Source organism: Vitis vinifera, chromosome 10 (assembly GCF_030704535.1).
Source record: "Vitis vinifera cultivar Pinot Noir 40024 chromosome 10, ASM3070453v1".
Classification (NCBI taxonomy): Eukaryota; Viridiplantae; Streptophyta; class Magnoliopsida; order Vitales; family Vitaceae; genus Vitis; species Vitis vinifera.
The window spans coordinates 3,250,260-3,272,296 of NC_081814.1; the positions used below are offsets into that span (position 1 = coordinate 3,250,260).

The following is a 22,037-nucleotide window of genomic DNA, read 5'->3' on the forward strand; positions in this document are numbered from 1 at the left end:
GAAAAGGATGGGAGATGGGACTCAGAGATTTGAAACTCACAATTGAAGTGCATTTTGGTGATGGCTATATGCATCTATGGCCATGTTTAAACAATTGGGAAAGGACCTTTCCCATTTAATTTACTGCCACAGGCTGCCTGTAGTTTTCAGACAAGAACCAAAATAATAATCAGAGTTGCTGTAGTTTGTTGTTGCCAATTCAATCACTTGACACAATTAATTGCCCCATGAATCAACAATGAACAATGGGAATCATGATGAAACCATTCTTAAACCTTAAAATCCATATTCATTCATCAACCACCGCCTTTTCATGCCAAGCAAGTTAAGCTTGCAATTCATACAATTTACAGAAAGCAAATTAACACCTTTCATGCTATACAAAGATAGGTGTAGTGTCACTGAAGATTTAAATTCATTCAATCTACATGAAGCAAATTAGGAGAATCTCCAAACTAAATGGTACCCACTAATCAGATCAGAGCCCATGTCTGTTGGGAAGAAAACATACAGGATGCAAGGAAGGGTAGTGAAAGTGAAAGAAACAACTACAGTTACAAAGACCATTCTGTTGTATGAAAGCATTCATGAAGAATGATGTCTCCTATGATTAACACGCTTTAGAATGCAAAGACGCAGCCGTTGGCTAAGGGCCTCCAGTTTTTCAAATTTCTCGCGTTTAGGCTTCTTAGGAGCTGTTGGTGGTTTTGTCTTCTTCTTCTTCTTTTCCTCTGGTGGATCTGACGGTTTTTGTTGTGTGCTTCTAAGAGGCGTTGCAAGTGCCTTTAGAGTCATCTAGAATCAAATAAAAGGGTAAAAAATTCTTATCAAGAAAGATAAAAATATTTGAGTATACATATGATGCAGATGAATGAACTGCAGCACAGAATACCATTCAAAGGCAAATTATTTAAGCACATTAAATCAAAGTGGTAAACACAGAATGGCAGGATCCCACATACTAATACAAACACTGTCGTGCCTTCAATCTGGAGATAATTAATCCTATTGATATTGCGATTATTGTTCATTTTTTCGTAACAAGATAACATAACAGAATATTTCATGTTCAAGCCTAAGCAAAACTTGAACCAAGGTCTATTGCACTACCTTAACAAACTCTTTCATTCCTGACTATAATTCATTCTGGACCAAGCCTTCGAATCTTAAAATGCATAAAAGAAAAGTCACCATTTTGCTTTTCCTGTCATCCATTTGAAGTATTGATGGAAAACAATCACATCACATGCATTCAGATGGTTTGTCCAAGTACAAAACTCATTATGCACTCAGCCTTTGCATAAAAAGAAACACCGCCACTTTGCTTTTCCTGTTGTCGCTGATACCCCTCTGTTTAAAGTAGTTGATAGAAAACAATCACATCACATGCATTCAGATGGTTTAGTCTTTATTCACTAATTGTTTTATTCTTCTTGTAGTCATGCCAAAAATTTGACTACTTGAAGTGATGTTTGAGTCTCTCTCTCTCTCTCTCTCTCTCTCTCACACACACACACTCACACACACACACACAAGTTTTAGGCTCTCTTCATCAATTTTATGCTTTTTCTGCTCTATTGCTCCCAATATATTATTAGCTTTCCAGCTTTATTCTCTCTGTGTGAATATCATTAATTTATTAGTTTTATGCCTTTTCCCGCTCTCTCACACACGCTCAGACACACCTAATTTCATTAGCTTATTAATTTTAAAGCCCCAGGTTGCTCAAGGAAGCTCTCGCAAAACAAAAAATGGTAGGCATATGGTTTCCCTTTAAACTCAGGTTCTCTCAAAGTTTTCTTTCTCACAAAACTAAACTCATATCTCTCTAAAACAAAAGAATATTAAACCTAAAGATTCAACATTGTTGCTCTCTTTCAGCAAAATTAAATTTACTTTCTCTCTCTAAAACCCTCCTCTGTTGTCTTTGTGACCACCACTCTCTCTAAAAAGAGAGAATAAATAAATATGAACATTAAAAAATTCCTAAAGAACAAAAACAAAGCCTGTGGTGTAGCTGAACAGTGGTGTCCTCTGGACATGAGCCTGAGGTTCTCAGTTCAAGCCTCGTGTATTTAAGTGATGTAGGCTATAAGATTGGACCCATCTCACTCAAGGATTACTTCACTGCTAGCCTTCCTGGTATTTAGGTAGTGTGGGGTACAGTGAAAATACATGGGGTTCTACCAGGTGGTGTAGGGTACAGTGAAAATACATAGTTCCTCTACAACACTGATTTTTTCATTTTGTTTGTATATTCTGTTTCTCAAAAACACAGTATGGTTCAACACCTTGATGAGGATGAGCCTTCAGGGTTTACTCAAGAGAGAAAGAAAAGGAAATAAAGAAATCCTCAAAGATATTACAATAATTTCTCATATTAGGTTATTTAGAGTCAAATTTAGTAATAATTAATTATTTGATTCCTACTTAGAATTTAAAATTTTTCTTTAGAAATTTCTTATTTGAATAAGTTTCTATACTTTCAAGCTTTCCAATTTCTAAAAACTTAATTCTAATGTTTAGTTTTCTAGATGAATCTCTTAAAAGGTTTAGTGAGGCAGTAAGGTTTTCCCACCTCTTCTTCTCTATCTTCTCTTTATTAGAGCAGCCATCCTAATGTATCCTATATCAACCTTAGTGTTAGAGTAAAATTCTTGACTTAAAAATACAAATTACTTGAGGGAAACAATTTATACAACCAAGATTAAAGGCTAAAATTTTTTAATAGAACTACTGGTGACTATCCCAAAGGCAACCAAAGAGCACAATTGGCAACATACTAGTATCTTCCATACCCATGTTTCTTATCAAGGGAGATTTTGCATATAATAGTTCAAATATAGAATCACAAAAGCTCATTGAGAAGCTTAATTTGAAAACAAAAAAGCATTCAAATCCCTATCAAGTAGCATAGACAGACACTATTTTAGTTTTAACTTTGTAGCAAAAATATCATGAGAACTGATGTGCATTGGTGACAAAAGAAGTAATGCTTAGAGGAGATTATAATTGATCTACCTGTAAGGCAGACCCAACCCAAAGCTTATATATATAAACGAGATATGAATGATCAACAAGAATTTATTTAGAAAACTTTATGAACATGTGTGTGAGAGAGAGAGAGACCTGATGGCTATTGTTAGCAGCTGCACAATCAGCAGAAGTTTCTTCATCACTGCCTCCTAAAGATGAGCATCTTCCCCAACTCTCTCTATTTGAGCTTGTATATGAGCAACATTCATCATTCTGACCATTTGGCTTATCCTGGGAAATCGCAATCGAAAAACTCAAGTGAACCCCCATTTAAGTGAAATGGTAAAAAAGCACTTTAAAGTTTAATTCCAACAATGGGTCATGTATTGTTTCCATGGCCTCAACCCCCATCCACCGCATCCAGTGAACCCATTTAAGTGAAATGGTCAAAGTAGTCAAAAATTCAACTCCAACCATAGTCCCCCCACCCTCTCTCTCTCTCTCTCTTCCTCTCTTCCTCTCTTCCTCTCTTCCTCTCTCTTACTAATTCACTCCCCCCACACAAAGGTGCATGGATTAAAGCATGATCCCCCTCCTCTCTCTCATACACATACACAAACACAAACGTCGCCTTGATGACAACATGAACAGTGCATATATCTCTCTCATGCATATACCCTAACATCACCTGCATGACAACATGAAAAATGCATTGATCTTTCTCTCTACACACACACAAACATCACTTGAAAGACACATGAACAATGAATTTATCTCTCTCACACATACAATAGACACAAAACATCACCTGGCTGATAACATGAACAATGCATTTATCTTTCCCTGTCTCATACACAGGCAAAAATATCACCCAGATGGCAAAATGAAAAATGCATTGGTATCTCCCTTTTATGCAGTTACACTACACAAATATATCACCCTAAGGACAACACAAACAATGTGGTTGATTCCCTTTAGAAACAAAACACATGTCACACCAGCCTCTATTGGATTAAAAGACTGCTATCTAATCATAGATCTAGAAACTTCCTATATCAGATCTCATGGATAGCAGCAAATAAGATCACCTGAAAGTGTAATGGATCATCACCATTAATGCTAATTTCTTCATTGAGCATGGAAACCTGTATTTAAAATATAAATAAATAAATAAAAAGAAAAGGGAAATCATAAATGCATAAACATAATGGGAAGAGAAATCCAACTAAAACCAGAAAGAAAGATCATATACACTAGTGACTGGTGCAATTTCAGAAAGAAATTCGCCTACGAATTTTGTGCTTGAGATGCTAGGAGGAGCAGATGATGAGCTTGCAGCATCAGTCCCAGCAGTGCGAAGACCAGCAATTATCTCATATAACACTCTCTAAAAACAAAAAGAACATAGAATTCATCTCAATATGACAGAAACATAGGAATAATACGAAGATAAAATCTTCTACAGGGCATACTATTATTGCATCAGCCTCGAGTAGCAGAATAGGATTCTATTCCCAACCCCAAATTATCTCATAAGTGGTCATTCTAAAATAACCTAAAGCTTTCATAAGCATTGACAAGCAACCACAATAAGGAATGACTGAGGGTAGAACATATTGACACCTTGTCATCATCAAATCAGAATCAGGAAGTCATAGATAATTAATGGATTTTCTAAATTTTGGACGGTTGCATCATGGAATGATCATTTGATGCCTCTTGTTGGGGTACTATGACCCTGACATCATTATTGGATGATCAGGGTGGCCTTTTAACCATCTTTGTTATTGCAGAGAAACTTGTACAGATGATATGCAGCTCTGGTATACCATATATTCTTCACGCCATTGCCCAACCCCAACCCCAGAGAAAAAAGATCCATACAGCTGACCCAAACTCCTGAGCTCTTCCTCTGAGGTCTTTCAGAACAACCAAGATACCAACTGAGCTAGAGCTCATTGGTCCAAATTTGGCAGAAAGTTTTAAAGCATAAGAACGAAAGGACTCTCCTCAAGCATTTCACAAAGCATATGATGGAGTAATGAATTATTGAAGCCAACAATTGAATTTACACAGCTAATGCTCTGAAATCAAAATCACCTCATCCATACCAGCACCAATCTTCAGGTCTCCTAAATCATAATATTTGTCAAGCTTACTCGGATAAACAGAAGAAACTTGAGGAGGATGTAGAACATTGTAGAAGAAGATGGAAACTGAATCATAATAAAACTGTGGTCGAGAAGAGTTGTGATCACCATCAAACTTTATAATATTCTTATCTCCCTGCACATAATAAACAATATGGTAAAATTTTCATAAAGACGCCAATTGCAATGCCTCGCTTTAAAATCTAACCACAAGGCCTCCAGAATGACATAATACCGAATAGGACTTGAAAATGATGTCAGAGTGGTGGGGTTGAATGAATTTGTCCTCAGTAGCATGGCCAAATAGAGCAGGAATAAATGTTTTAGGTGCAACCTGCAAGTGTTACAAAACATTAAAGTATAGTGCTATGTTGATGCATTGTGCAGGAAAAGGAAATGAACAGATCACCGCATTCAAATTAACTATAAGAAAATACATATTTAATTAACTACAAGTTCTCAATCAAAATTCTAGTTACAAATGAAAACATTATTTTGATGGATACAAGGAAATTAGACCCAGGCTGCTTAAAAAGGTCAAAATTATCAATCTCAACATCATAAACATAAACAAACCTGCAAGCAATTAAGGTCCATAATATCAAACTTTGCCTTCTTTTGAATTACTCGTCGCATGTACTGTACTGCCATCTTAACCTGATTCGAGGAAGTGGGAAAAGTTTCACTAAAAATGTTAACAGTCAAACTCCAATCATCCCTATATATGTGCAAAGTTTAACAATATATGCTCAAAAGTATTTGCCAAAAAAGTTAACACTTCCTATCAAAAAAAAAAAAGTTAACACTTCACCACATGCTCCCATCCACAGGGAAAGATCAAATGATGATACAACATATTTGCCTGGTTAGATGAGATTCACCTATCTAATTGTAGTATCTTTATGAAGCATTACCAAAAGCTTCCAAAATATTCAAAAAAAAATTGAATAGACACCTGATGGTTGAAAAATCAAAATCATGATACTTTTGCACACTTGAAACAGTATAGGACCACCAGATGAAGGATCATAATCCCTTTTTGTACTGCAATGGCAATACATTAGTAATGCCAAAGATATGTTGATGGAACATCCATTGCATGTGCCCCATCCAAGTGTAACTATAGAATCCAAACAAGGTACTGAAAACACATAAGTAGACAAAACTACAACACTTTCTACTGCAACCATAACCACAACAACAGATAGCAGAAATGAAAGAGGTTTGTTTGGGAACAAAAGTGAAGGGCTTTATGGCTTAAGGACAGGGACAATGCATCTAGTATTTCAAAGGCATTGACTCTACTAATATGAGAAGCCAGTGATTTAAAAGGGCCAGCAAAGGCATGACTATACAACTAAAATAGTTTGATGCATCATCAAAATCTAAGGGATTCTATATCCTATCTTCGTACTTTTGCTGCATCAAGCTTAAAGGAGTTCTTGGAAGTCATAGGAAAACTATAATTAAGCAACTATTTAAGTCCATAAACCAAAAGTTGAATCAGAATATAACATTGGGGAAACACTTTTATGGAGAAACCTTGTATAAAAATGAAAACTAATAATAAGCCAACATTATATGAATAATTAACCAAATGCATTAAGAGAATTGAAGAAATAGTGTGTTTGCATGTATGCGTTTAGATAGATAAAGAGAGAGAGAGAGAGAGATTTAGTAACCTCAAGTCAATTAACACATATAACAATACAAAATACAATATGTACAACAGCTCTACTAATTGAATGCATTTAGAGCATTGAAGGAATAGAGTGCCTATGTGAGTGACTCTGTGTGTGTGAGAGAGAGAGAGAGGGGAGAGAGAGAGAGATCAGTACTGTAAATTTAGGAAGTCGGATTTTGTATACATCCACAAGTTCCATCATTAGATCAAATAAGTTTGAAAAGGCACTATCCAACACCATTCCCGCTATAGAGGGGTCTTCTGCTCCATAAAGAAGACTGCACCACATTTAAGAAAAGCTAATAGTTAATTACATCAGAAGTCCTGAATTTATCCCACAAAAATATTTAGCATCTACTATCTTTACAGAACTTTAAGCATCACCTGGGGGTCAATTCAATTTTCCTATTCTTAATTTTAGCAGTCCACAATAATTCATAAGCACATAACTTTTTTCAGTTTCACTAGCAGAAGTATTCAAACATTGATAGATGGACAAGGTGGCTTATATGTCTTTCAAGGGGAAGAAATAAAGTGACACAGAAAAAAAAGAAATTGACAGACACATGAAGATCTCAAGAATCTTGTGATGTGAGTTTAAAACAGCAACTAGTTTTTTTCTTTTAGGTGGTTTAAAACCACAACTCTCTCAACTGCAGCACAAAATTCTCCTCTGCAAAGTGTTCTTTTTCTTGAAGCAATTTGGAAATCGCAATTCCTAAACCATCTAACAATATTTCCTAAAAAGGGCAAGAAAAGATTTTTAATCTTGGACCACCAGCCAATAAGCAGTTTCAACACTGGGCATCACAAGTTTCTAAGCAAATTATAAAGTTCTCAAAGATGCCAAATTCCAAGAAAAAAGAACTATACAAGAAAGAAACACAAGAACAAGTTGAGAAGTAACAAGCCAAAATACCTAGTAACTGCACCCATGGATCGTCCCCAAAGACCTATACGTGATATTTGCTTGTTGCTTCTTAGATGAGACACCACAACTTTGAGGTCATCCCTCTGACATACAGATGAAAACAGATCAATTTCAGACACTAGAGTTCAAATAAACCTAAGAAAGAGAGAGAAGAACAAACCTCATGCCAACCAAGGCTGACATAATCACCATCAGATAAGCCTGAGCCCGAAAAATCAAGTGTGAAAACAGTAATATTTGATGGGAGAAGAATTACAGCAGCCTCATTCGCATCTGCCCTACATCCACTATATTGTCCACAAGAGCCAAATGAATCAATTCTGAACTCTCTCATGCGAAGAACTCTTCAAAAGGATTGAAATTTCTAGCGAGAGAAGTAAAACAAGTGACATATAATTTTAGCCAGAGAAAGGCTAACAGAAGTCACTTCAACATATAATATATAATGTAGAAAAATACATATTTTATGGCAGCATACAAGCCAAGCAAAGAATTATTTTTCCTGCAACAGAATTTCCCAAAAGAGCATGACTAACCTGTTTCCATGGCAGTATATAACACAGGGAAGAGGAGTGTCTTCTGGGAAAGGTGAAGGCACATAATGACTACAATGCAACGTATGACCCCTTCCATTAGTAAGCTGAAAATGTTGAACAATTGGTTAATCTAGAAAGCCCAGAAACCATTATGAGCATGAACATTGAATACTAGTTGTAAATTAGTAAAGGCAAAAACAAACTGTAAAGTTTTGGTAACTGTTGTCCATACTTGCCTCCAAATCCTGTCGTTTGTATGTTCTGCCTGCAAGAGTGAAATCCTTTTCCCATAAATACTGATCTGGATTATACTCTGCCCTGTATATTTAGCAAAGCAGATGGCATGTAAATAGCTGAAGGAGAGATCAGATTATTTTGAGTAACACTTGAAGGAGCCCACAGTGGCTGCATTACATGATGTTAAAGGTAACAAAAATGAAAACTTTGAAATGCACTAAGGCTATGCTTGTCTCTGGAAAGTGCTAAGGAAAGGACAAACATGTTAAGGAAAATGTAAGTAAAAAAAATACTTGGGAAAAGAGGGAAGAAAATTCTAAAAGATTTTCCTCCTCATTTCCTTCAAAAAATAAGGTAGGGAATGTTCAGGGAAAGTGCATTCCTCAAAAATTTGGTTTTCTTTCCCTTGATGTTTCAATGGACAGCGAAACAAGAGAAATATTTTATAATGTTTTATATATATATGTATTTTGCTTTCTTTGTATTTTTCTTCTCTATTTTCTTTCCAAGAATGAAACATAGTCTAACGATGCTCATGGAATGAAGATCAATGACTGCAGCACCACAAAAGGACAAATTTGGTTGCTATAAAACATGAATGTCAACCCTAATTATCAGATTTGACAGAAGATAAATGACAATACAACTGAAAGCTTCAGAATTATAAATAATAGAGATATCACTAGCATGCCAATACAAGCCTCATGAATGAAAGCCATCATGGATATGACAAGAAACATTCAAGGACATGAATCATGCATTCAGTCAACAGAAAGCAGTGACATGCAAAAATTTGAACAATTCAAAACCAAAATAAGCAGAACGAAACTTTTTGTGTTGTCATAGTAAAATTGTCTAGGGAAAAAGAAAAAACAGAAGGAAAGGAAGGGGGCAGTTTCTTAGTAGGGAACAAAGCCAGAGAAAAATACCTTGGGGGGCGAATCACAAAATTGATGAACTGTTCAATCATCTTCTTTCAAGAGGACGGCCCTCCTCAGAGGCACTCCGACTTACAATAATGCAACTAAAGCGGAGTCAGAGAGAAGCACAAATTCAAATTCCCACCATTTCATAAATAGAACTCCTCATGAACTCCAAGAATACATTTGCAGTAGCAGAACGAAATCGGTCAAGCAACATCAAGTGACTTATTAAAGTCGATAGGCTTTTAAAGACAGAGGCATCTCAACGTTATCATCATTTTTATGTAGATTTCCTCGTCTGAAACAACTGTAACTGCACCAGAATCCGAGAGACCGTACAGGCGCTCGCATTACAAATTCTATAATATTCAACCATGTGTCAACATCAAATTTTTTTCCTATGCATAAATATTCAATCACACCAACCAAAAGACAGAGATGTGAAGAATTCCGTTCAGCGCAGCGAAAACATTTTTCTCCAATCCCCAGATCCAACACACACTGGAAAGTTGATGTACGCTCGGAATCACAGTTAAGAAAATCAAACCATCGTCATCAAATCCCCTCGTCCTACCCAATTTTCAGATCTCAAACTACAAAAGAACAAGGACAACTACAAAGGTTCCTTTTTGAGAAAAATAAAAATAATAAATAATAAATATAAAAAATAAAAAATAAAAAGGAGATCATTACAAAAGAGAACGAGAAAAGGGGAGAACTTTCTTGAGAGAAAATGCGGTTTGCAGAGAACCAAAGACATAGGAGCTTATCGTCTTACCGGAGAGAAATGGAAGAGAGAAGCTGGGAGCAGCGACAGAGGGGACTGAGCTGAGCTGAGCTAAGCTAAGCTGAGCTGCTGCTTCTTTTTCCTTTCGTCAAAGCCAAGCCTTCACCCCACGAAGTTTTTTTCTCTTCCTTTTTCTCCCCTGGTATATTTTTTATTCTTTCTTTTCTTTTTTACGAGGCATCGTTTTTATTAATGACGTAGTTAAGTAAAAGTTGAATAAATTTATGTAGAAAGTTTAGGATTTAATCCATATTTTAAGAGAACTTAAGAATTATTTCAATATTAGGAAATAGTATCTTGAAGCTCATTTTTATTTCCCTGGCCAAACAAACCCCTGGGCGCTTGTCAACTCTGTTCCTGTTCAACAGCCTGGCAGTAGTTATAACATGAGGATTCACCTCGCCTGCACAGAATTAATGCAGAAGGCATCCAGCTTGCAGGACCAAGAGGGGTTTAAGAGAGTACCTCTTTTACTGGGTTTTGGTCGATTCTGAGTCTTCATAAACCATCTGTTGTCTTTGGATTTCCTTTTGTCTTACGCTTCTAGGAAAAGGCCAATGCACCTGCCCTTTCAAAAAGTGCCAACCAGGGTGGGTGTAGTACTGCTACTGTTTTGTCATGTGAGGGCGTGGGTGTGCCCCATTAAGCTTTGACGGCGATGGAATGAGGTTGTGAGCTGGGTCAGACTCACATCATCTCAAGTGCAAGTGGCACCCGTTTTTATACATAGGATTAATAGAAAAACTAGGACGTGGTTTCACAAAAACTAAGAACCTGTTTGGGAGCGATTGTCAATAAAGCATTTTTATCAGTAATGCTTGAAGAGTAATCTATCAACATTGTTTAGGTATCACTTGAAGTGATTTTTTGGATTTTGAAAAAATGATTTTCAAAGATTTGCTAAAATGCTTACAAGCATTAGAAAGCGCTTTTAGCCCATTTGAGGGGCTTATCCTGGCACTTGAATTGAGCCCATAATGCAGAAAAATAAGGTAACGATGCAGGATGCTTTACTAGGGTTTCCATGACAGATCAAATGAAAATTGTCCTCTTTCCATATGAAGTATGATATTTACATAGGACTCCGGTGAGAAATGAGATTACATTTTTACATTGAAGGCATTATTGGTTCACCAATCCCATGGATATAGTCAACAACTGTAACAAATCAGCAATCCTACCCAAATAGCATAATTTCAGGTAATGATATCTTCCACAGGCAGAACAAATTTTGACACAATCTTGCATCATTCTTCAGATGATGGCTAAACCAGGAATGTCCTCTGTTAATTGAAAAATGATGAAACTCATCCAGTGCAAAGCATACCAAGATACAACCCCTCAACCCTAGCATGCCAACCTCACAAAGTCCTGACTAATATCTCTAGTTTGCAACAGAAAAATGCTACCGACAGAGGTGAATTGATAGCTATCCAACCATCACGCTTCCATTCCCCTATTCAGGGAATGCTTGGACTGTGAAAATGATCTTTTCTTTTCTAATGTTACCTAGACAAGGTTTTTGGGAAGATGGGGAAAGAAGGACAAGTCAGCAAGTAGCAAGTAGCAGAGCCAAACGTACATCGCAACCAAAAACAAGAGCTGCTTGTTTTTGGTTAGCATCCAAAACTTAATGCAATGTTACTGGCTAGTATTCGGTTTCACAATGCCATGAAGCTTCCACCCACCAAGTCCTGCCAAATTAAATGCCTGCAATGTAACACATACTGTTAGAGCTACAGGAAAATAAATAGAACTTTTAACCTGGCCTTGTTAACACTACAAAGCAATCAAAAGCAAGTAAATATGGTAAATTTTACCTCCTATAAGTTAGATTCAGAAATCTGGTCACAAGTTCTTTTTTTTTTTTTTGATAAGTAGAAATCTGTCACATGAGGTTGCTTCCTGTAGGCTGTATCACCTAAAAATTCATTCCTATAGCAACCAAATTCTTTATCTCGTACTTCCATTCTACTTCATTTCCAACTATAGACTTCCATTTTATTGTTTTCTGATTGCAGGAGGAACGATGAAAGTTCAATTTCAGGCCCTATCCTGATAGAAAAAAAAAATCATGTTTAATCCTCTTTGTGATGCAAAGCTACTAATTATTGTTACCAGCACCCTATATTAAACAAGGGACCACACTGTTATTATTGTTTAATCTAACATGGCAAACAAAAAGAATCCCATCTTTCTTTCACACAAAATACAGATCGTCCATAATCAAATTCCCATTAATTCCATCCTCAAAACTTTGTCTATTGTCATTATTCTTCAACCTACCAGTTAGCATTAGAAGAATGATTTCTAAATGTGGCTCTAGAAATGCAACTCAAATTTGTATCTAATTGGCACTACCTTACAATTTTGTATATGCTACCATAGGTAGTGGAGACATGTCCATTGAGAAGCCCATCTTCATGTTGAACATGGCATTCTCTGGCACACCTGCACATGTGTCACAGTCTAGACACCCCATTTTGATGCAGCTAATGATTGATTATTACTTCTGGGAAGCCTGATGATGAAAAAAAAATGATAAGAGAGTTTTGGATGTTTTGACAGCTATTCAATACCTATTTGGAAATTTTTTGAGGCTTGGATGTCTTTAAAAATGCTTTAATCACTTCAAATTAAGAAAAGGCTTAAAAAACAGGGGAAGTACTAAACCCCGAATCACCAGCCAACTCTTCATTGTTATCCATCCTCCCACTCTGAAAAATTTGATGGTTTTTAATAGCTAGAAGAGGTAAGTAGATTAAAGTGCCAAAATGGGGGAAAACCTTGGCACTTAGGATGTGTAAAGTAAGCCTCAGATAAAAGAAAAGAAAAAAAAAAGTAGACAATGCCCGCCCAACCTTCTGATCAACAAAGAGTCAAACTCCTTTCCATTAAAGAATCCAAAACCAGGAAAACCAGGAAAACCAAGATTTGAAGGAAACAATCTTTTAACTTTAATACATGAAGCTATAACCTTTCAAAAACTCTTAAAAACAATCATGTTCCTTTCCTTCCAAATAAACCAAAAAATACAGAGAGGGGCAAACCTCCAAATTTTCTTCCAATCTTTTCCCATAGAACTGCCATGCCATGACACAAAGTACTCTCAATTGAAATAAGCAATAACTAGGAAACACAGAATAGAAAACATAAAACCCAACAACAACGCATCAACCCAGAATATGAACAAAAAGATGATGGGAGATTTGATTGCCAACACAAAAAGAGAATGGGAGACTCACTTTGCCATGTGCCACTATAACTATGAAAAAACCTGTCAGTTCACCACCCATTAAGAGCAAAAGGCTTACAGTAAAAATAGAAAGTTCAAATGCTCAATCTACTTCTGCCCAAACTTATCTTTCCTAGCACACCCCTGGGCTTTCTTTATATCAAGTTTGCTTTCTAGTACCTCCCTCAAACTCTTCAAGATGGAGTCAAAAGCTTCATGGACAATAAGAATTGTGTCATGGACTTTCCTACCCACACAATGCATTTAGAGTCTACGGCCCTACCTTCCCCACAACTTTGCAAGTCTATTGGCAAGACTTTGGGCCAAAAGCTTAAAACCCCAAAATCCTTTGCTTAGCCTTTCTTGGGGACAGAAACAAGAAAGATAGCATTAAGGTGCCTCTCAAAGAACCCAGAAATGTAAAACTTCCTAAGAAAATCCACTTTGACTGTTAGCTAATTTTCATCACCAAAAGACATGGAAAATCCATCCAGACCTAGAGCTATATCCCCAAAAAAGAGGCTCGTTTTCAAGACAAACCTTCAAACCCAATGGTCAAGAGGCAAGTACTCAAAGAAAGACCATGCCTTAGACCTTGTTTCATTTCCTTATCTTTGGACATCCATACACTGTCTACCTTAAGCTTGCTAATACAATTCCCTCTATGTTGGCAATCCTACGAAAAAAAAATGTTCTAGTTCTTGTCTCTTTCCTTGAACCATGACTTAACAATTGATTTCTTAAAACATGATCTTTTAACCAAAAGTTTGCAAAGAGATTAAAACATACAGGAATCCTTTACCAAAAAGGTGATGCCTTATGAAACAAAACACTATCTGCAAATTAGTGATATAAGATCTGAGTTTTCTTGTTTGCCATCCAAAGGAGGGAAGTAAAAGAAAACCTTTAATAAAATTAAGAATTTTCATCCTCTTGATCAATTTACTCATTCCATGACAATCATGAAGTCCACAAAAGCTTATGAAGAAGCAAACCACCACTCCAGTGATTAGGATAGAGATCAATGGGGGGAAGATGCATCATTGGAGCCAGCCTCTCTATTTAATCCCAAAACCTATCTGTTGTAGCAAGTAAAGAAGGACATCTTAATTCTTATATTCTGAAACAATTTTCAATGTCAAATTGCTAACCAAAGCTCAAGGTTCACCTCCTTCTAGAATATATGCATTTGGAGCAATAAGAATGATAACTAGAACTTATCACTATTGAATAAACGCTATAAGAGAATCAGATGGCTTTCTAAAAATATTCATTAATTTACTTTGAAAAATCTCAACAACCACTTTATGTGCACTATTTATGAGGCTAATGGGACAAAACTCTTGTATGTTCATTACCCATTTCTTCTTAGAGATTAGGTAGAAACATTGCACTAGAGCTTGATTCCACTTGCACTCACCATAAAATTCACTACAATCAGCACATATCATTCTTAACAATATCTTAACATGTCTAAAACACATAATAGCAAAAACAATCTAACCTCAAGATTTATGCCCAACTAAGTTATGCAACAGACCAAAAACTCTTTCTTGAGGATGTAACTTTTATGTGAAATATAATTTCTGCATAACATCATGGAACAACTTTAAGGGTTTCAAATTTTAATGTATAATATTGCATGGTAATATAATTTCCAACAGATATACTAACTCGTTGGTTATGTATAGCTTTGTTGTTTTTGGATTTTCTTCATTATTGCGATATAGAATGGACTTGTGAAAGTTATGGGGTATACACTTCATTAATTTTAATATAGATGAAATTGGCAAAGTATTACTATAATGGGAAAATTCATAAAAAAGAAAGATTTCCAACCTCTTCCCATGATTTTCCAGTGGCTTCCAGCAAAGCAGCATTACATGTCTTCAGTTCTATGGAAGCACCTGAGAACATTGAGGCAGCCTCTTCCCATCCTCTATTATGTCCCATACACCTGTGTAATTACCTAATGGTCAACATTCTCTTCTATTTTAAGTCATTTCTATGATGATAAACTAGTGTGAGATGTTTTAGGTCCAATCATTGTAAATATCAAAGCATAATTTACTGTTCTTTTTTGTGTGAGAAAGAACAACTTAAATTATGACACCTAGATAATAAAATTGAAAAACTTTTGGGAAGGGAACCACATCGTAACTCATCTTTTAGAATCCTAACTGTCTCTGAGGAAGATTTTGGTACTGAACTAAAAAAACTAGTCCAAATTATTCTGTCTTTGATATGTACATTTGTTTTTTTTTTTTTTTCAACGAGGATACATTGACATTTATCAATTAAACTGAGGAGCACAGCCCTAGTACACCAGGAGTATACAAAGGGTGCCAAAAGGCTAAAAAGAAAACATAAAAGTTAGCAGGATCCTTTACGATCAATAAAAGCAAAATAGAGAGGAACAATCAGCTTCCAAGCAACCTCTGGACCACATAAACAAGGAACCAATAAAAATATCATTCAAGGCTTGCACCAAACACCAAATGCTCCATCCCCTCATAGGTCCTACTGTTCTGCTCTTGCAAATATGGTGTGTTAAAAATTACTCTGTCAGCCTTCCATTGCATTTCAGGGCACCAATCCAATTTCTGGAATGGATCCATAAAAGTAATGGAGCCACCACCAGGACTGTTGGTAAAAGTTTAAAACCACAACAGTTTTGTTTATTAGAAACACAATTTGCATTAAAAAGGAAAAGGAAGAGCAATAAAGGATGAGGGGCCCTTCAAGGCAACAAAGAAGCTAAGATAAAAAAGCAAGAAAAACAACAAAAGTAAAAAAGGCAGCAAGAAGTCAACTCAAAAGGACTAGCAGTCTCCAGCAAGAACATCCAAACATTGCACCCTTCTTGTAGCTCAAAGTCCATGTTTGGTTGAAGAACTAGAAGCCTATCCATAAGCCACCCAAAGACTTCCAGACAAATCTAAAATTTCCCTCAGGAGATGAATCAAGGTTCCCTAATCCCAAAGGCAACCTATGAGATCACCATCTAAGGGTCCTTGAACAAGCATATATCCCAACTCTTTCATCATGCCTCTATTACCAATAGATAGATCCTGCCCATACTAGTAAGTTTTCTTAATAAAAAAAGAAGGCACATCATTTCATTGAAATAAATAGAAGTTACAATGAAGGATAAGATATCCCTTGGAAATACAAAAGATCTGACCAAAAAGAGAAAACAACTCCAACAAGAACCAAGAAAGGCCAAAGAAAGCAGTAAACCAAGTAAAAAACAAAAAGGGAGCTCCCACAAACAGCCTAGTAGACCATTGCACAGAGTGGAGAGACAAAACTAAGGGGGCAAGAAATCACTCATGAAAAACTCTCAACTAGAAGTACATTGCTTGGCTACACTGTTGCAAACTGGTTGGGAAAGCATGGTCTCCATAAGAAAGAGCATTACAACATTGTGGAGATATCTCCTCTGCATCAACAAATCAAGTTTCAGAACCTCAATACATATGATTTCCATTTTACTCCGATAAGTTAACTCTAAATTGACATCCTCAATCCCAAACAACAGGAAGTTCTGTTGTATTCTATCAATGTTGGAAGCAACCTTAAAAGAACTAGCATTCCACTCCATACAAATCACACCTAAAGTACCTAAGATGCAGAATTCCACAACACAAAAATTCTTCTGTCTACCAAAACCATGAGAGGATATTATAAATCTATCAGAGATATCCCTGGTATCATGCATTTAACACCAGCTAAGGAGAAAATCTCTGATATAATAGGTATTGGGACAATGAAAGTGATCAAGTGACTCCCCACTAAACCTACTCACCACACAAATGTCTGGGATTAGCTTATTGGGCCTCCTAGATTAAAAATTGTTAACTTAACCTTCTTATGTGGAACAATGTCATGCATCAACTCATAAAAGCGTCTTCTATAGACAGGAATATAGATTCATTGTAGAAATTCTATGGAAAAGAAAATGAACTCACTTTGAATGCCATGTACAAACCAATTGAAAGACTTCTTTTCCATGGGAATGAAAATGTGCACTAAAGACACAAATAAGCATCACTCATACACAATTTCAGAGAAGCTGATACAGTTAGCAGCACTCACATAACTGTCAGAATCTCATCCCGTGAAAATTTACAGATAGCCTGTTGAAGGTGCTCAGCAGTCTGTCCATCCATTGCTGCAATGGAATAAAAGCTTGAAATAAAATGTACCTCAGCTTCTGAAAAGCCTCTCACTTGCTCCTGCATAATTTTAAGTGTCTCCCTTGTTCGCATCGCATCGCTGCACCAGTTGAAAATCTCAAATTCAATGATGTGCAATTGATTAATGGGTACCCATAAGCTGTGCTCTATGGATTTCTTTCATACAAACTTAAGCAACTATTCTGAGAAAGTTCTAACCTGCATAGGATGAGTTCCGGGATCCAACCCAACTGTTGGAGCTTGTGAGAAATATTGATGGCATCAGCTCGTCCAGCTTTACTCAGAGGTCGATCATGATCTGTGTAAGACAAAAAGAGGAGACTATAATCACAAAGCCTGAAGATAATCTAAGTGATAGTCACTTTGCTGAATTTTATTTCATTTCTTTTATTTTTTTGTTTATTTATTTTTCCATGGAGGCATGGTGCTTGTGAGCTATTTTCAAACAAAGCAAACTTGCAATTTGAAACCCGCTTTTCATAAGAACAATTTGAGATCGTAAGTCTGCTGTAGTGCACTAATGCATATAAACAAGATAATGAAATGGACAAAGTTCATGATATTTGCTCAAGCCCCAAAGCGCACACTCGTTCTGAACATGGAAAGCTATCATGGCCATTCAATTTTTACTCTCTGGACCGTGATTTCCAGGAATCCCCAAATCAAGGCCACGCTTAATTAAGTGCTTATATCACAAGAGCGGGCCTCTGAAAGTGGATACGAAATCAAATATTTCAGTTTTGTCTTGTGCGGCATTTAAACGTACAAATTCATCGATTCGATTGGAGTATGATAGAACAGCACGGGAACTATGGCAAATTATAGACCTGGGATCTAGAACGGCTCCAGAACAAGCCAAGAAGCGCTAGCCTGCATTTGAACGCCGAGTGGGAAATATGAACTGAAGAGAGGGATGGGAAAATAGAGAATTGGGGTTTCCAGTTCCAAATACCTCGCAGCGAACGATCCGTCCAGGAACTCTTCGCGTGCCGAAGCAGAATGAGGCGACGAGCAACTGACTCCGACCGCGCTTCCCCATCAACTTGGTCTTCCACAGTTTCAATTACCAGAGATCGAGGAGTTGGCAGCCGGTTAGAGCTTCTGCCAGCGATCCAGGAACTAGGGCAGCGAGACGGTTGGGAGTGAGTCTCGGAGAATTTGAAGATAGGGTATATATTACACAGTGCTGCATTCATAGTGCTTTTTGAATTGAGTTGAAGAATTCCAACGCCCATCTTTAATTTGAGGCAGAGCACCCTCTTCTGATAACCCTCCTTCTCTCATTTTCAATTTTTCCTTCTTTTTTTTTTTAAATGAAAAATTTTAAATATTCCTTTTGTTTTTCCTTTTTTACAACCTTAATTTGTTTATGCTTACCTCAATTAATGATTTTATAATATGGTCACCTGCCTCCCTTCAGACATTATTGCCACGTCATAATCTCCTCCATTGTCCGATCTCTAACCTTGTTTCAACAATGTTTTAAAAATTGAATCGGTCATTGCACAAAAATGTTATAAATTCATGGTTAATGGCTAGATCAATCATCGTCGAATCTCTAATCTTAATTCAATAATGTTTTAAAAATTAAATTAGGCATCAAATTAAAATTATATTATTGATTTGGACGATGCAGAGTCAATTGTATATTGAAACATCAATTAATGAAACATCAATTAATCGATGGTTTGACTTATTAGATTGGTAAATTCAAACTTATTTTTTATAAAATTGTATTTTAAAATTGACTTTCATACTCAACAATATATTTAATATTTTTTCCATAAAAATCATTTTTTCAAGAACTTGTCCTAAAAATAAGGTATTTTTTGATAATATATTTTAATTATTCTAAAATAAAAGCTCAATAATAAAAAAAATAGAAATATAGAAAATAAATTGACAATTGAAAACATTCATAAATATAGAAATGGTAGACTTGAGCTTATCAAGTTCACCTAAAGACTCCAAATCCATCACACTCGTAGCTTGTGCTAAACTTTTTGGTTAGAACACTACTCTAACACCAACTGTGCAATAACATATATCAAAGTATTTGTCAAGGTTTTTTCATTGGATTTATGAATTACTAATAGCATGTGAAATGTTAAGCTTAGTGCAAAAATATGAGATGCATCAAACTTTCAATGACATTATCATATGAAACATTATTCATGTCCTCGACGACTTCTTCGTATGAGTAAGGAGACATCTTTGCACTAAGCTTCATATGAGGTGCCAAATGAATACCTACTAACTCTGTTTTAAAAATCAAACCAAAAGTACTTCAAACATGTCGGGATAGAGTTATATAAAGCATGACATGATGTAACAAATTTTAAATTCATTGATAAAATTATTTATTTATATTTCTTATTCCTCTTATTATCCCTTATATATTAATTGGTTATCCAAACATTCATGTTCATACCACTTATATTGTATATAACTTAAGTGCATTAAGAAAAACACAAAAGATTTAAGTCGTGAGTTCTTTACAAAATGATAGTAATTCATATTTGGTTTATGAATTTGTGCAATTTAACATAAATTGTAGTATACTACCTTCTAATTAGAGAAGTAAGTTGTCTTAAGCATCAAGATAGAGTTTCCATTATAAGTGCATTAGTATATATAGTTATACATTAAATAGGGCCTACGGTGAGTCATGATGTAAAACTATCAATTATTAGGATTCACCAAACTACTATACTCCATGAACTCTTAACCTTAAGAGGATGTTAAAACTATGTTGATGTCAACAAGAGACTTTGACCTATGATTTGAAACCCTAATATGATCATATATTCCTACAAATTGGGTCAATGTTAATAGAGGCTGGTAGCAATAGGTATTTTCAATAAAAAAATACTATGATATCTTATGTGATTAGGATAGTAAACCATTAGGTGATCTAATGGATATGTGATCAACAAGACTTGTCCAAAACAATTCCTTTAGTGGAATTTAACATAAGTTCTTTATGAGTTATAGTATATCAATTTGTTACATAATAGGATCATTTTTGACTTAATGATCGGAAAGGTAATCTTGAGAGGTTTGATAACACTACCTTGTTAAATAATAAACACCAATTCATAAGGAGTTTTGATATAGTGGATAGTAAGTCATAGGTCAAAGCTTCGCCTTGCTATAATTACATAAGATACTAAAATGCAATTGATTCTCTTTAATGGAGTGTTGAGTCGATTTCAAATTTTGATTTTGTGGGAACTACTATTTTTCTATGGGTTCTAGTGATCCTTACTTGAGCTCCTAGTTCATGGTGACATATTTTGTTTGAGGGATTTTGGGTTTTTAGTTCACAAGTGTACGTAAGTCATTTTAATAAAAACATAAGGGCATTTAGGTAAAAATGTAAGTTGCATCAGATCTAATGAATGAAGTTTTTGAATTTGGTTAATTAATTAATCGAAGCTCAATAGAGCTAATTAATTAATTAGGACCCAGGTAAGCTGAAGTAGGTGATCCAAACTCAATTTGAACTCAAGTCATTTAAGCTCATAGGAAAACTTATAAATACCCATTTAGGGGTTAGAGCTTTAGACATTTGTCATTCATATTCCAAAAAGAGAGAACAAACCCTAACCACCCTCAAGTGAGAGAAAGAGGGTACTAGTATGAGGATGTGTGAAATGAGAGATCGAATGGAAGATTGTTAGATAAACGACATCTTCTATGGATTTGATTTAAGTTCGGAACACCCAAATCACAAGTATGACTTCTAAATCCTTAGATCTAAGTTTTAATATGGTTTTTAATGTCATATTTTTCGTTGTATTAGATCTAAAGAGCCTATAAATAAATTGCATGCACCTTACAAGATTCAGGGCTAAGGAACAGAGTAATCCAAGGTTCCCAACAAAAAAAAAATGTTTCTTTTATAATCAGCCCCTTTCTTTTGTTCCTTATTATATTTATTTAGAGAATATTTCGCTTATTTCCAAGATCCGTAATTGCAAACTCGATCCTCAATTGATTTTTCAACATCTCAATTCTTGTCATACTGTTTCACACAATTAATATATCATCAACATATATTAACAAATACATAAAGTTTCTAAAAGATAATATGCTAAAATAAACACAATAATCGAATTAGTTTTTAATGTTTTTTATTTTTTATTATTTATTTTTTCTTACCATAAATTGGTCAAATCGTGTGTGCCATTGTTGAGGAGATTGTTTTAACTATTTGGTTAATTTACGAAAAAATTATTCTTTTTCAAATTCTTTATAACCCTTACATTAAGACATATATTTTCATCTAAATCATTGTGGAAAAAGACAATTTTCACATTTAATTGAGACAACTTTAGATCATACTAAGCAACAAGGGCTAGCAACAATCTAATAGA

At 35.5% G+C, this 22,037-nt stretch overlaps 2 protein-coding genes across 11 annotated transcripts; both read right to left on the bottom strand.

The window, feature by feature from the left end:
• Positions 1-266: 266 nt before the first annotated feature.
• On the bottom strand, positions 267-10,839 carry LOC100242843 (uncharacterized). Of its 9 annotated transcripts, none has more exons than XM_059740313.1 (15): positions 10,690-10,772; positions 10,216-10,581; positions 9,444-10,030; positions 8,514-8,595; positions 8,278-8,381; positions 7,902-8,028; positions 7,730-7,824; positions 6,965-7,088; positions 5,703-5,783; positions 5,362-5,460; positions 5,077-5,262; positions 4,229-4,363; positions 4,065-4,121; positions 3,130-3,267; positions 267-795 (listed from the first exon to the last, which is right to left on the bottom strand). In XM_059740313.1, the coding sequence occupies exons 3-15, from the start codon at positions 9,482-9,484 to the stop codon at positions 586-588; spliced, it is 1,479 nt and encodes a 492-aa protein (XP_059596296.1). In that variant the 5' UTR covers positions 9,485-10,030; positions 10,216-10,581; positions 10,690-10,772; the 3' UTR covers positions 267-585. The 9 variants fall into 9 exon arrangements, with proteins under 9 accessions (XP_059596296.1, XP_059596292.1, XP_059596289.1 ...); XM_059740309.1 differs by lacking the exon at positions 10,690-10,772 and having other exon boundaries at positions 9,444-9,750; positions 9,864-10,030; positions 10,216-10,644; XM_059740306.1 differs by lacking the exon at positions 10,690-10,772 and having other exon boundaries at positions 9,444-9,750; positions 9,864-10,050; positions 10,216-10,644.
• Positions 10,840-11,249: 410 nt separating this feature from the next.
• On the bottom strand, positions 11,250-18,996 carry LOC100247110 (uncharacterized protein At3g52155, chloroplastic). Of its 2 annotated transcripts, XR_009466805.1 has the most exons (6): positions 18,611-18,978; positions 17,857-17,956; positions 17,558-17,737; positions 15,299-15,416; positions 12,045-12,279; positions 11,832-11,934 (listed from the first exon to the last, which is right to left on the bottom strand). XR_009466805.1 is itself a non-coding variant. In XM_059740323.1 (5 exons), the coding sequence occupies exons 1-5, from the start codon at positions 18,891-18,893 to the stop codon at positions 11,866-11,868; spliced, it is 750 nt and encodes a 249-aa protein (XP_059596306.1). In that variant the 5' UTR covers positions 18,894-18,996; the 3' UTR covers positions 11,250-11,865. The 2 variants fall into 2 exon arrangements, 1 of the variants encoding a protein (XP_059596306.1); XM_059740323.1 differs by lacking the exon at positions 12,045-12,279 and having other exon boundaries at positions 11,250-11,934; positions 18,611-18,996.
• Positions 18,997-22,037: the final 3,041 nt, after the last annotated feature.

Bases quoted from the DNA above. Each gene is read 5' to 3' on its own strand.
- LOC100247110 (XM_059740323.1), bottom strand. From the start codon at position 18,893: ATGGGCGTTGGAATTCTTCAACTCAATTCAAAAAGCACTATGAATGCA. The intron at 17,957-18,610 runs GTATTTGGAACT...TGTCTTACACAG, and splicing joins GACGGATCGTTCGCTGCGAG to ATCATGATCGACCTCTGAGT. The intron at 15,417-17,557 runs GTGAGTGCTGCT...GTAATTACACAG, and splicing joins GATGAGATTCTGACAGTTAT to GTGTATGGGACATAATAGAG.
- LOC100242843 (XM_059740311.1), bottom strand. From the start codon at position 9,484: ATGATTGAACAGTTCATCAATTTTGTGATTCGCCCCCCAAG. The intron at 8,596-9,443 runs GTATTTTTCTCT...CTAAATATACAG, and splicing joins TTTGTGATTCGCCCCCCAAG to GGCAGAGTATAATCCAGATC. The intron at 4,122-4,228 runs GTATATGATCTT...TTTTAAATACAG, and splicing joins AAATTGCACCAGTCACTAGT to GTTTCCATGCTCAATGAAGA.